Here is a 14973-nt window from a genome sequence, read left to right as displayed (position 1 = left end):
CGAGCATGTGGGCAAGACTCTCCAGCCAGACCCTCTGGAAAAGGCTAACAATATCCCAACATTGATCCTTTCTACTAATTACCAGTGTGGCACGTTATTGACCTATTGACTAAACCCGTTATCCTATCATACCATCCCCTCCATAAACTTATCCAGCTTAGTCTTAAAGTCATGGAGGTCCTTCGCCCCAACTGTTTCCCTCAGTAGGCTGTTCCAGAATTTCACTCCTCTGATGGTTAGAAACCTTCGTCTAATTTCAAGCCTAAATTTCCTGACTGACAATTTATATCCGTTTGTCCTCGTGTCCACATTAGCACTGAGCTGAAATAATTCCTCTCCTTCCCTGGTATTTATCCCTCTGATGTATTTAAAGAGAGCAATCATATCTCCTCTTATCCTTCTTTTGGTTAAGGAAAACAAACCGAGCTCCTCAAGTCTCCTTTCATACGACAGGCTTTCCATTCCTCGGATCATTCTAGTGGCCCTTCTTTGTACCCGTTCCAGTTTGAATTCATCCTTCTTAAACATGGGAGACCAAAACTGCACACAATACTCCAAATGAGGTCTCACCAACGCCTTATATAATGGGACTAGCACCTCCTTATCTCTACTAGAAATACCTCACCTAATGCATCCCAAGACCGCATTAGCTTTTTTAACGGCCACATCACATTGCCTACTCATAGTGATCCTACGATCAACCAGGACTCCTAGGTCCTTCTCCTCCTCCGTTACTTCCAACTGGTGAGTCCCCAGCTTATAACTAAAATTCTTGTTAATCATCCCTAAATGCATAACCTTACACTTCTCATTATTGAATTTCATCCTGTTACTAATACTCCAGTTTACAAGGTCATCCAAATCTCCCTGGAGGATATCCCGATCCTTTTCCGAATTGGCAATATCTCCCAACTTGGTGTCATCCCGAAACTTTATCAGCCCACTCCTACTTTTGGTTCCGAGGTCAGCGATAAATAGATTAAATAAAATCGGACCCAAAACCGAACCTTGAGGAACTCCACTGGTAACCCCCCTCCAACCCGACAGATCACCCTTCAATACGACCCTCTGCAGTCTCCCCTTTAACCAGCTCCTTATCCACCTCTGGATTTTCATTTCAAAATCCCCACTTTGATGCCAAATGGCCTAATTTAAACCCATCCTTCTGGTCTTTGCTGAAAGAGCAGGGGCTCCTTCTCCCACATAGTGAGGGACTATACTGTGGATGTGGTATGGGAAAGGTGGAGGAGGATTACTGTTCTGTAAAACGTGAACATAGCCTATATCAGACATGGAGAAATAACTGTTGTCTTTGCCCCGTATGGGGCCTGACACAAACCCCCTTGTAACAAATGGCTGAGGCCTTGGTTACACTGCCACTTTACAGCACTGCAACTTTCTCACTCAGGGGTGTGAAAAAACAGTGTCAATAATTGTGACATTCTATACCTTGGGAGGAGCATACTGTAACCCCATATTCTTCATTTTTATATAATCTTAATCTTACTTATAAGGCATGCCATGTAAGGTATCAGAGGAAAGATCTGCTGAAAGTCATTTCTCTAATGACTTGCATCCGAAGAAGTGGGTATTCACCCACAAAAGCTCATGCTGCAAAACGTCTGTTAGTCTATAAGGTGCCACAGGATTCTTTGCTGATTTCTCTAACCATATGTGTATATCATTAATGCATATAAAGTTATGAGAATTGCATTGTATGGTTGTCACTAAAATATACTCTTAGTTGGGGAATCAGCCAGATATTAGCTTCCCAGAGGCAACAGCAAGAAAAGTAACCAACGCCCGGGTGGGGTGACAAACAACCCATCAATAGCCATTGTCCAGTAAGGAAGCTACAATGCAATGACTCACCTGAATGAGGCCACACCAGGGGAATTGCTCAACCTTGCTGAGTGGCTCAGAAATGCCCCCAGACATGCCTGGACTTGTGCTGCCCAAGCACATGGAGTGGGGGTATAAAACAGGTGGAGTGAACACATACTGGGACTTTCTCCTGCCCCAAGCTATGCTGCAAGGAACCAAGAGACTGAGAAGAAGACACAAGAACATAGGAACATGAGAATGGCCATATTGGGTCAGACCAAAGGTCCATCTAGCCCAGTATCCTGTCTACCAGCAGTGGCCAATGGCAGGTGCCCCAGATGGAGTGAACCTAACAGGTAATCATCAAGTGATCTCTCTCCTACCATCCATATCCACCCTCTGACAAACAGAGGATAGAGACACCATTCCTTACCCATCCTGGCTAACAGTCATAAATGGACTTAACCTTCATGAATTTATCTAGTTCTCTTTTAAACCCTGTGATAGTCCTAGCCTTCACAACCGCCTCAGGCAAGGATTTCCATAGGTTGACTGTGTGCTCTGTGAAGAAGAACTTCCTTTTATTTGTTTTAAACCCGCTGACCATTCATTTCATTTGATGACCCCTAGTTCTTGTATTATGGGAACAAGTAAATAACTTTTCCTTTTTCATTTTAACCACACCATTCATGATTTTATACACCTCTATCATATCCCCCCTTAGTCTCCTCTTTTCCAAGCTGAAACGTCCCAGCCTCTTTAATCTCTCCTCATATGGGACCCGTTCCAAACCCCTAATCATTTTAGTTGGCCTTGAGCAGTGCAGGATGGTATATTCCTGGGGTATGGTGCTGGGAGCTGGGGGGATTTGGCTCTGGTGCCTTTCTCTATGAGATGCATGAGTGGCTCCTGGAGCATTCATGTAATCTACATGGGTGTAGGACTCCACATGCTGTTGTGCTGAGTGATCAGAGCACCTGGAGGGTCTTGCTGGTGATCACTAGCACGGCATTGTAAGAGACAGCCCAGGCTAGAGAGAATTCAAGGGGAACAGTGGTTCCACAGTCCCAGGCTGCACCCCAGGGGGATCCCGTCACAACAATGCACTAGTGCTGGTAGCTACTCTCCTCGTGGGGGTGTTTTTTTACACTGCTGGGAGCTCTCTCTCCCAGCTTTGGTGCCACGACTACATAGTTATGTTAAAGCACTGCCATGATAGCGTGATGGGAAGTTGACTCATGGGGAGGTACTGATCTGATGACATGCAGAAACCAGTCCAACCAACACCATTTTCTCTTTTATTATATTGCAACCAGTACAATGTTTCTTAGTGTTTATTTATCATATAATCAGGTGTAGGCCAATTTAAGCTATATAACTGCTATACTATTTGTGCATAATGTACACTAATGTACAGATGGTTTGGATAATCCATAACTGTACCTAAATCATCAAAGTGCCAGTTGGTGTTGTATTCATAAGCCATGTATCACCAGGTCTTTAGAGATTTTAGGTGCCTGATGATTAGAACTGAGCAAAAAATTATATTTTTGTTTAAACTGCTAAATAAAAAAATCCAGGGAAAAACTGGTTTGTTTGGAGCCAAGGCTGGGCAAGCACACGCCATCCCCGAACTCCACCCACATAGCAGCTCTGAGTTTATGGATACCTCCAGGGGCAGGTGACAGGTGAAGCAAAGAGGTGCACAGGCTTTGCAAAAGTCTCTAAACACCATTATTCTTTACTTAGATTGCACAAGAAATACACTGTGGTAGAGAAAACAATAAAACACTTACATGCATTTCCCTGCCTCAGGTTCCTCACCCATCTGGGGCATTATTATAGCTTGGTCAGGAGTCCTTTATGGTACCCAGGGTTCCCATTCCTGCAGTTCATGGCCCCTTCTCTGAATCATGGAATCTCTATCTCTGAGCCCGGCAGTTGGTATCCTTCCACTTTCTTTCTTATATAACTGGTGATAGACTCTCTCTTTATAACCTCCGATTCCCTTTGTCAGTTGACCCCTTTCAAATTAATACCGATCATGTGATCAGAGCCTTGGTCTACCCTTAACCACAACCCCCAAGCAATACAGCTAACCCTACAAAACTTTGTGGCAGACACAGCTCTGTAGACAGAAGGCTTCTGTTTGCGCAGCTAACATCATTCAGGAGTTGCTGTTCCTACACCATCAGAAAAACTCCTTCTCTCAGCATATGCTGTATGTAGATGAGGGGGCTCTGCCAGTATAGCTATTGGTTAGCTGTAGCACCATAGCGTAGACACTTCCTTCATTGGCAGAAGGGTGTTTTCCATGTAGTTAATCCACCTCCCTGAGAAGCAGTCGCTAGTTTAGTGGAATAATTCTTCTGCTGAACTAGCTTCATCTACACCAGGGATTAGGTTGATTTAATTACTGCACTCAGGGCATGAAATTTTTCACAGCCCGGAAGGACATATCTAGGTCCATCTAACTTCTAAGTATAGACAGGCATCTATAGTGCAGACATAGCCTTTACACCCACCAGGTGATTCATTGTTAGACACCTCTACGCCTCTGGAGCTCAGAGTTGAGAAGTGGGTTTGCGAGGTGGCAGGGCCATTGTTCAAGGAGGATTGTGGATGCGTGGCTCACCAGCATGCATCCCCCTTATGCAGGGGTTCTCAAACTGGGGGTTGGGACCCCTCAGGGGGTCATGAGTTTATTACGGGGGGATTGGGAGCTGTCAGCCTCCACCCCAAGTCCCCCTTTGCTTCTAGCATTTATAATGGTGTTAAATATATAAAAAAGTGTTTTTAATTTAGAATGGGGGGGTTACACTCAGAGGCTTGGTATATGAAAGTGGTCACCAGTACAAAACTTTGAGAACCACTGCCCATGTGGCTTGTGCATTAGGGTCCCTTAGATAGTTGTAACAACCATGAGGTGAGAGGAGCAGGTAGAAAAGACCTTTTGATTCTCTGTGGCGGACGAGATTCTCAGGATGGTGCACACACCAAAGCTCCTAAACTGTGATAGAGGAGCACAAGTCCCATGGCCTCTCACCCTCCGTTTTAAAATGTTACTGTTTTTTTTTCTTTTTTCTCTTTTTTGTGTGTTTTTTCTTAATATTTATATTTTTTTTACTTTGTATTATATTTGTTTTATTTTATTGTTGTTTATATATTTTAAGTTTTATTTCATTTTACTTTCCCTTTTTATTGTTTTTATTGTACTTTTACAATTTTTATTACTTTTTTTTCCGTTTTTATTATTTTATTTTTAAGTCTGTTAATATTTATTTATTACTATTTTAAATTTATTTGCACTTTCTATAAATGTATTATTTTTTCTATTTTTTATTCTACTTTATGTGAATTGTAGCTGCATAGGGAATCTCCTAGCATGGGCCACCTAGTTCAGCTCTCCTTTCCTTGACCTAAAAGGAATAATTGCGATCTATTACCTCTCACTAGCCACCAGAGGACACACTGGGTACAAGCTAGAGGCAAATATAAGAAAGAAAGAAGGAAAGAAAGAAAGAGAGAACTTTCAGTAAAGCAAATGGGCTAAATATCTTCAAACAGCTCTGACAAATAAATCCCTTTGCAGATCAATTGCAATAGCCAGGGAAATGTCGTTCCAGTGCGCAGCCATTATGTATAAAAGCAAAATTTTGAAGGAATTGGGAAGAACACTATCGTTTTACAGAAACAAGTGAAAAAGCACAGAGGATTAAGTGTGAAGAATGGATGGGGCTATCCTGGTGTTAATCTCAAGAAACACATCAGTGTTTGAGAGAAGGTTTAGATAGCAAGGTGCAGTATCCTTGCTGTATATTCACTGTAACCTGTGGGGAATCTGCTTTTGAAGTCCTCTGTAAAGAAGAAAGGAAGAAAGAAAGAAAGAAAGAGATTTCTGAAAAGCAGAGGGACTGTTGCTTTGTGCTTTAATAAGTTTCCATAGCTCCACTGAAGGCTTTGTGCCCTACCTCAGCTTATGCCAGGTGAGAGTTATTTGGGCCCCAGCCCTGTAGAACAATCAGTGATTTCCCTTCACCTCTTAGAATCCAGACTTCATTTCTATTGCACAGCTCAGCACAGTGATGTGATCAACTCCATGAGGATACCTGGGACATGAAGGAAGTGTGGGTGTGATAAACAAATTAGAGGAGTGGGCCAAAAGAAACCTGATGAGATTCAACAAGGACAAGTGCAGAGTTCTGCACTTAGGACCAGGGCCGGATTCAGGTTTTCTGCTGCCCCAAGTGGCATTAAAAAAAAAAAAAAAGGCTGTAGCAGTGCGATCGTGCCGCTCCACACTTCAGCAGAAATTAGGGAGCTGGTCCTTCGCTCTGAGAGGGAGTGAGGGACCCGCCACTGAATTGCCACCAAAGACCCAGATCTGCCACCCCACTAGCGGCCAGAATGCCGCCCCCTGGTATTGACCGCCCCAAGCCCCTTGCTTCTTTAGCTGGTGCCTTGAGCTGGCCCTGCTTAGGACAGAACAATCCCATTCACTGTTACAGACTAGGGACTGAATGGCTAGGTAGCAGTTCTGCAGAAAAGGACCTAGGGGTTACAGTGGATGAGAAGCTGGATATGAGTCAACAGTGTGCCCTTGTTGCCAAGAAGGCTAATGGCATATTGGGCTTCATTAGAAGGAACATTGACAGCAGATTGAGGGAAGTGATTATTCCCCTCTATTCAGCATTGGTGTGACCACATCTGGAGTACTGCGTCCAGTTTTGGGCCCCCCACTACAGAAAGTATGTGGACAAGTTGGAAAGAGACCAGCAGGGGGCAACGAAAATGATCAGGGGGCTGAGACACATAACTTAGGAGAAGATGCTGAGGGAACTGGGCTTGTTCAGTCTGCAGAAGAGAACAGTGTGTGGGGGGGACTTGATAGCCGCCTTCAACTACTAAAGGGGCATGGAGGATGGATCCAAAGACGATGGAGCTAGGTTGTTCTCAGTGGTGGCAGATGACAGAACAAGGAGCAATGGTCTCAAGTTGCAGTACAGGAGGTCTAGGTTGCATATTGGGAAACACTATTTCACTAGGAGGGTGGTGAGGCGCTGGAATGGGTTACTTAGGGAGTTGGTGGAATCTCCATCCCTATCAGTTTTTAGGCCTGGCTTGAGAACGCCCTGGCTGGTGTTGCAGCGCAGGCGTGCGTGGACAGAGCTCGACCATCAATATGATTTAAAGCAGAGTCCTTTTATTTCTCTCCAGCATACATCTTTATACACTTAAAGCAAGCAATCAAGCAATTGCTAATTGGTTAATAAGGTACAAACAAGCACAGCTGTAACTTCATTGGCTATTTAACATCCTGGCCAACCCTTTAATTTATTATTCTGTTATTGCCTCCCAGCAGATAAGAACGAGCCTCATCCTTGAGACTTGCATGTCAGTTTCCCACACTCTTATGCAAAACAATCCGACACTTCCCCCCTTTTCTCATAATAAAAAAAAGGAAGGCACAGCAAAACATTTTCAACTTATAGCATCACATTACTACAATCTATTACACAGCAAAACTAAAAGCAAATCTAAACACCAGCTGCCTAACTAAACCGTAACAATATCTTCCGCAGTGCCCTACTTTTACCTATACATCCCTCCTCCAGGTAACGCAAGTGGCCCAAGGGGCCAGGAGGGTTCTGCCAATGTGCAAACACCCACAAAGCAGGTTTCCAATAAGGGCTTCCACTGCAGCAACATGGGGCAGCAAGCAGAAGGCCATTGTATTTATGGCACTCTGCGCCAAAATCAGCCAAGGCCGGACCCACTTCGCCGGAATCCACCTTGCTTACTAAATTCCCATTTCCCATGCAACTTATCTGATCCCAGTTAGGCCACCTGGCATTTGCCTCGCTCTGGCAGTTCCCTACTTTCTCATAACAACATTATCTCATCCCTCTGTTCTCGTAATCACGCAGCTGTAATTTTCCACCAAGGCAGCATAGGGAAATTCTCCCCTCTATTCCAAAAACACATAAAAAAGTAACAATAACCAATTAAACAAAACAAAACTAAAAGCCAAATAATACTTCCTCAATCTATAAGGCTTATCCATAACCATGCAATTCATAAATAATTACATGGTACATTAAATGCTATACAACTAACACCAATTTTCTTTAATATCTAAAAAACAAAAACAAAACTACCCCTACTGGGCAATTAATCATTACTTAAAATATACCAAAACCCTATATAGCTAGCAGGCAAAACAAAAAAATTACTTCATCAGGTAAATCATTTACATTAATACAATTGCTTCCTAGCTTACTCCTAAAATTCAAAGCTAATCACAGCTTAAAATTTCTTACTATTAGCTTCTAATTTTAAACACTAAAAAAAAAAAAAAACACCACTTATATGCCCTTAGCCTAATACAATTACAATTACATAGCACAATATACAATCTTCAACTAATGCAACAAAATATTCATGGCCAAACAATTGCAAACTAATTTCTTGCCTAAATTTATTTACAAACATTTCAAAACACCAAAAACTTTTCTCTAAGCATTTTTACAAAATTCAACCTTTATTCCCTCTGGCAACCATAGAGTTAAACTTTTAGTCTCGCTACGCCCTCAAGAGTTTTTCAGCCAGCTTTCCAAGCCTTATCTGTTGCCTGTCCGCTTGGGCCCGATCCTGTTTTCCTTTCCAAATACGCTGTCTATTATAATATAGACCACATCTAATATCAAGCAATCTACAACGGCCAATAATCAGCACATAACACAAAATTAACAAAAAGTCTAAATAGACTAACAAAGGCACTTTACATAAAAATTCTTAGGGTCACATAAATTCAAAGCCATTCTCCCAAATTACCTAAATTTATGCCTAAACAATCCACAATTCCCCCCTTGAGAATACTCAACAAACCTTTTGGCTGAGTTTTCTCAAACTTGAAAAACAACAAACAATTAAACTCTAAAAAGCTGGGGTAAATAATTTCACATTCATCCTCCCCATGAACCCGGCAGGGTTCGATATATAAAAGCCCTCACCCCCCCAACTCAACTGGTTTACATGCTGGGGAGGGGCACTGCAAATACTCACACTTCCAACCAAACAGTGTCCAAATATATCTCTACAACTCCAAATCAAATGGTACTCCTAATATATCTGTAAGGGCAGTGGGCTATCCTGGTGCTCAAAATCACTCCGAATGGCCATCAGCTGGCCATTCAAAACTTCAAACATACTAGCTCCCACGGCAATGCTTTCTCAGCCTCAATAAAAAAGGACATATCATTTACAATTCAATTAGGGTGGGCTATACATACTGAAGGATTTATCCAAAACACAGGGCACAGCCTGTAGAATAAACCCCAAAATTCAATTAATACCACAGTTCCAAACATAAGTCCCACAAATTTCGTCCTGCCAGTGTGTAATTCTTTGTTTCTTCACCAGGGTCAGTTCTCAATATCTTTTTAATCAGGAATTTCTGGACTTTGGCAATATCAACAACATAAGTGTTTTTTCTTGTTTTCCACCACCGGCATGGTTCAGCTTCTACGGGGGAAATTTACCAGGACATCATCCCGTAGTAATTTTGCTTCTTTCAAAAAACAACAAAAAAAAATTCCAAATAACACAGTGGGGGCTGCCAAGGGACACCTTGTCCCTTTTTCATGCTGTCCAAAAACACAATAGGACTAAAAAATTACATAGGCCAATCATCAGTAGAAAAATTCTTCTGATGTGGAGGGGTCTTTCTGCAGTAAAAATCATGGGTCCAAGCAGTCAATCTTTTTTGTAGCGTTTCTTTACCCATAAAAAAAGAAATCTAACACATTCCGGTAGTGCCAGGCCGAATTTTACAGCTATTCCAGCGGCCTGGGCACAGTCAAGCCCCCCCCTTTCTCTTGGCCGTTCGCCAAGTCTTAATTGCAAGCAATGTCCTTGGCTGGGCCAAAAAAAAAGGAATGAGCTTTCTTGCCTTGTTAACTCATGCTGTTCCTTTTCCTTCCCTGCTTGGCTTCTTTTAATCTGTAAATCCTGTGTCAGCTATTGCTGCTCATACCGGAGAAGCATAATGGTTTTCCCAGCACTGTCCCAGGCTCAAACCAGCCAGCGTAGGATGCCTTCTCCGGGCTTCTGTAGGTCCGAACGACCTCCGGGGCCACGGCACAAGCCTCTACCTGCGCCGTGCACTCCAACGTCTTCCCGTCCAGGGCTCGCTTCCAGCGGAGCACCTCCTCGTCCTGTGCCTGAAGGCCGGTCAGGAGGAGCCTCCACAACTCCCCCTCTCTTCTTAATAAGTGAATCAGTGCAGCAGGGAAAATCTTTTCCCTTTGTCGGTTCATAATGTGCAAATAAAACTTCTATGTTATCTTTTCTTCAGCTGATACAGCGGTACTCATATCTGAGCTTGGGTGCGCCTCTCTTTTCGGACGCTCGCCCCTGAGCTCAGGCGTGCGTCTCTGTTGGACGCCCGAGGGCTTCTCCGGCACTCTCCCCTGCGGCTCCCAGCCGCTCACCGCGTCTCTGTTGGACGCCCGGGGGCTTCTCCGGCACTCTCCCCTGCGGCTCCCAGCCGCTCACCGCGTCTCTGTTGGACGCCCGGGGGCTTCTCCGGCACTCTCCCCTGCGGCTCCCAGCCGCCCGCCTCTGGGCTCAGGCTCCTGGCCGTTCGCCTCTGGGCTCAAGCTCCCGACACTATCATCACTCGATACGAGTCACGTCGGATAAGCACTCCCCGCCTCTGGGCTCAGGCTCCTGGCCGTTCGCCTCTGGGCTTCTCCGCCTGGGTCAGGCCACCGACACTTTCATTCGATACGAATCACGTCGGGGTCACCATTTGTTGCAGCGCAGGCGTGCGTGGACAGAGCTCGACCATCAATATGATTTAAAGCAGAGTCCTTTTATTTCCCTCCAGCATACATCTTTATACACTTAAAGCAAGCAATCAAGCAATTGCTAATTGGTTAATAAGGTACAAACAAGCACAGCTGTAACTTCATTGGCTATTTAACATCCTGTCCAACCCTTTAATTTATTATTCTGTTATTGCCTCCCAGCAGATAAGAACGAGCCTCATCCTTGAGACTTGCATGTCAGTTTCCCACACTCTTATGCAAAACAATCCGACAGGCTGGTATCATTTATTTGGAGATTGGTCCCCCTTTGAGGAGGGGGTTGGACTAGATGACCTTCTGAGGTCTCTCCCAACCCTAATCTTCCTACGATTCTATGATTATGTGATATGTTTCCATACAGAGCTCCCCAGTCTGCAAGCGGGACCAGAAAAACCCTTTACACTCAGAGTAGTAGCTTGTATTTTTAACCCAGTTTTCAATACACCACATTTTAAATAAGGATGAATTATTTTGTTACAAAGTTTCTGGCCTACTGGGAGTAGGTGTCTGATCTAGGAAGAGATATGAAAAGTCGTGATTCTCAGAATTGCCTTAACCATAAGACACCCATCCCTTGCTGGAAAACACATTCAGCATGAGCAGCAAAGAATCCTGTGGCACCTTATAGACTAACAGACGTTTTGCAGCATGAACTTTCGTGGGTGAATGCCCACTTTGTCGGATGCAAGAGTGGAAATTTCCAGGGGCAGGTAAGAAGCAAGCTAGAGATAACGAGGTTAGATCAATCAGGGAGGATGAGGCCCTGTTGAGGTGTGAAAACCAAGGGAGGAGAAACTGGTTCTGTAGTTGGCCATTCACAGTCTTTGTTTAATCCTAAACTGATGGTGTCAAATTTGCAAATGAACTGAAGCTCAGCAGTTTCTCTTAGAAGTCTGGTCCTAAAGTTTTTTTGCTGGAGGATGGCCACCTTAAGATCTGCTATTGTGTGGCCAGGGAGGTTGAAGTGTTCTCCTACAGGTTTTTGTATATTGCCATTCCTAATATCTGATTTGTGTCCATTTATCCTTTTCCTTAGAGACTGTCCAGTTTGGCCGATGTACATAGCAGAAGGGCATTGCTGGCATATGATGGCATATATTACATTGGTGGATGTGCAGGTGAATGAACCGGTGATGGTGTGGCTGATCTGTGATGGTGTTGCTGGTGTAGATATGTGGGCAGAGTTGGCATCGTTGTTTGTTGCATGGATTGGTTCCTGAGCTAGAGTTACTATGGTGCGGTGTGCAGTTACTGGTGAGAATATGCTTCAGGTTGGCAGGTTGTCTGTGGGCGAGGACTGGATACTTGACACATTCCGCATGGTGTCAAGTATCAGAAGGGTAGCCATGTTATTCATTCATGATTAGAATGAATAGTTATTAGGCCAGAAAACAAGTCCTAGGATGACTGTGTAGACCGCTTGGTGGTGGGAGATGGAAGTAGAATACCCTCTTTCAATAACTATTTCATTATTTTTACCAAATGGAACCACTTTAAGAGGAGAGAGAGAGAGAGAGAGAGAAAGCTTGTGAGGAGAGTGTTGCATAGCCCCGTGCACTTGTTTCCAGTGTGGGAGAAGACTGAATGTGGGTCTTCCACATACCCCTCGCACCCACCTTCCCGCACAGCAGTGCTCTAACCACCAGGTTAAATGTTATAAAGGGGACAAGTTGCAGCCAGCATCTAAGTCCTGAAAGATTTTGATTGATTTGAGTAAAATTCATGAATCACTTTGGGCTGAACAAATCCACTATTCATCCAAACAGAGCCTAATACACGAGGCCACAAACTCCATATATCGCCGTTTATGCACACTATAAGGCCCTACATCAGAGAACTGCAAGTGAGTGGTCAGGGGACCAATGGGCACCTAAACAGTTAAAAGGAAAACAGGGGAACGATGATATTTTTTGGCCAAAAACAGGGCCCAAAAATTTGGAGGAAGAATAAAAATACCAGGAAGATTCAGTGAGAATTTATTCTTTAATTTACTTTTTAGTCAAACCTTGGCAGTAAATATTTGTATGTGTATAGTGTGTTACTGTGTGAGGTGAGGGAGGCCCGTGTGATAGCATTTGGGTTGAGATTGCCAAAGTTGCCTAGTGCTTTTCGGTGCTCATTTCCTGTTTGTTTGAATTCATTCACTTTATTTGGGTGAGGGAGGGAAATCAGGTCTTATGAGCTTTGAAAATTTTGGCCAGACATATTCTGTTAGCATTTTATAGGTATCAATATCTATATTGATATCAGAATCGATATAGAAATAGATATGTTAATGTGGCCTTCACCCAACAAAGATGGATGAATAGGCAGGAAATTTCACATGGCAGGACACTGAGACTCTCAACCCTCCACAGACTTTCCTGTTTTGGTTACCCAGCTACAGATCTGCAGAGAATACTGCACAAACAAATTTCTTCACTCACTGCAGCGGCAATATTGTTGACCTATTTTTCAGAGGCATAATTGACAACAGACAATCCTAATCACTGGAGAATGAATGTCATTGGCATCAGTCGGTGTGAAAGAGACCCCGAAACACTCAAAAGATATTAAGCTCCTTGCAGAATTTGGGCACTAGTGTTCATGTAGGGATGACTGAAGCAGAGTGCTCTACTGAAACATGTATCTTTTCAAAAAGAATGTCTCTTACAGTATCAAGATTGTATAAAGAAATGTGCATGAATTGTATGGAAGATGAATGCTCAAAAAGTAGCAGAGTAACAAAGAAAGAAAGAAAGGGGTAACCCTGTTCGCAAGGAATGAAATGGGCCATGTCTAAGAAACTACATCAGTGCATTTGTATTTTATACAGGCTAATTTTTTCCCTTTAAGATTCTATGCCTGTTTCTGAAAGCAACCCATTTCAGAATAGTTTTTCTCAGGGACTCTTTGACCTCCTTGTTTCTCAGGCTGTAGATAACAGGGTTGATCATGGGAGTCAGGACTGTGTAGAAAAGAGAGAATATTTTGTGTAGGACCTTGGGAGTGTTACTTGTTGGAAACACATAGACAGTAATCAGGCTCATGTAAAAAATTGTCACCACAATGAGGTGAGAGGAGCAGGTGGAAAAGGCCTTTTGCCTCCCTGTGGTGGAAGGGATTCTCAGAATGGCAGTGATGATATAAATGTAGGATGTCAGTGTCAGTAGCAAAGGCACAAGTGTCCCAATGGTAGCGACAGTCAATGAGACCAGTTGATGAGTCTGGGTGTCATCACAAAACAGCTTTCTCATGGATGAAAAATCACAAAAGAAATGGTCAATTTCTTTGGAACCACAGAATGTTAATGGAAACAGGAAAGAACTTAGAGTGCCAACAACCAGAAAACTATATACCCAGGACCCTGCCACTAGCTGGAAACAAACCCTGCCATTCATCAGAGCAGCATATCGTAGTGGATTGCATATTGCTAAATATCGATCGTAAGACATTGCAGCAAGCAGCAGATTTTCTGTTGTTGCTATCATACCAAAAAAATAGTTTTGCACAAGGCAGCCCTTAACAGAAATGGTTCCATCTCCAGTCAGGAGACTGGCCAGCATCCTGGGCACGATGGTGGATGTGTATGAGATTTCCAAGCAGGACAAGTTCCCCAGGAAGAAGTACATGGGGGTGTGAAGGTGCTGATCAACCACAACTAGCATAATGATGAGGATGTTTCCGACCATGGTCACAGTGTAGATCAGTAGAAACAGCAGGAAGAGAAGGGGCTGCAGTTCAGGGGCATTCCCAAATCCTAAGAGGATGAATTCCATGACCAGGGTTTCATTTTTTCCTTCTGCTTTCTCCATAATATGTATCTAGAAACACAAAACCATTAAATATTAATGGAGTACACACAGTCAGGTTGTCCTGTCGGTTTCACTGCTGGGAAACTGGAGTTGGTAACCTCATAGCACTGCATCTTTCTACTGGAAAAATGAAGTTGTCAATAAACAGAGGAAGACTCATAAGAGGTTGAGCTTCCAATATAGGTGAACCAAGAGCATGGAACCCTATTGAAGTACAGAAATGTCCCGTCTAAGTCCCGTAAGCTCTCTTGAACTCTAAATAAAGACTTTTAAGCTCCAATTTTGAATTATCTTTATCATATCAGTGTCACATCAACAAATCTACAAGACACAATAAAAAATTAATATATTGGAAATGAAAGATGTTTAGAGTTCAACCACAGGTACATCCCACGTCACCAAAACAAAAACAAATAAACCTAAGCACACATCATGGGTGTTTCCTGCTCTCATTTACACCAGGGTGAATTACATCAGCATCATAT

General features: G+C 43.3%; 1 protein-coding gene across 1 annotated transcript; it reads right to left on the bottom strand.

Annotated features, from left to right (window-relative positions):
• Positions 1-13510: 13510 nt before the first annotated feature.
• Positions 13511-14488, bottom strand: LOC123347387 (olfactory receptor 10A2-like). Its single transcript, XM_044984802.1, has one exon. It carries the CDS (start codon positions 14486-14488, stop codon positions 13511-13513), a length of 978 nt encoding a protein of 325 aa, XP_044840737.1.
• Between the last annotated feature and the right edge of the window lie 485 nt (positions 14489-14973).

The sequence above is a fragment of the Mauremys mutica genome, chromosome 13 (assembly GCF_020497125.1).
Source record: "Mauremys mutica isolate MM-2020 ecotype Southern chromosome 13, ASM2049712v1, whole genome shotgun sequence".
In the NCBI taxonomy this organism is placed as follows: domain Eukaryota; kingdom Metazoa; phylum Chordata; order Testudines; family Geoemydidae; genus Mauremys; species Mauremys mutica.
This window is presented reverse-complemented; position numbering and strand designations above follow the sequence as displayed.

What these genes read in the sequence shown, in the direction of transcription:
- LOC123347387 (XM_044984802.1), bottom strand. Translation starts at nt 14,488, where the DNA reads ATGGAGAAAGCAGAAGGAAAAAATGAAACCCTGGTCATGGAATTCATC.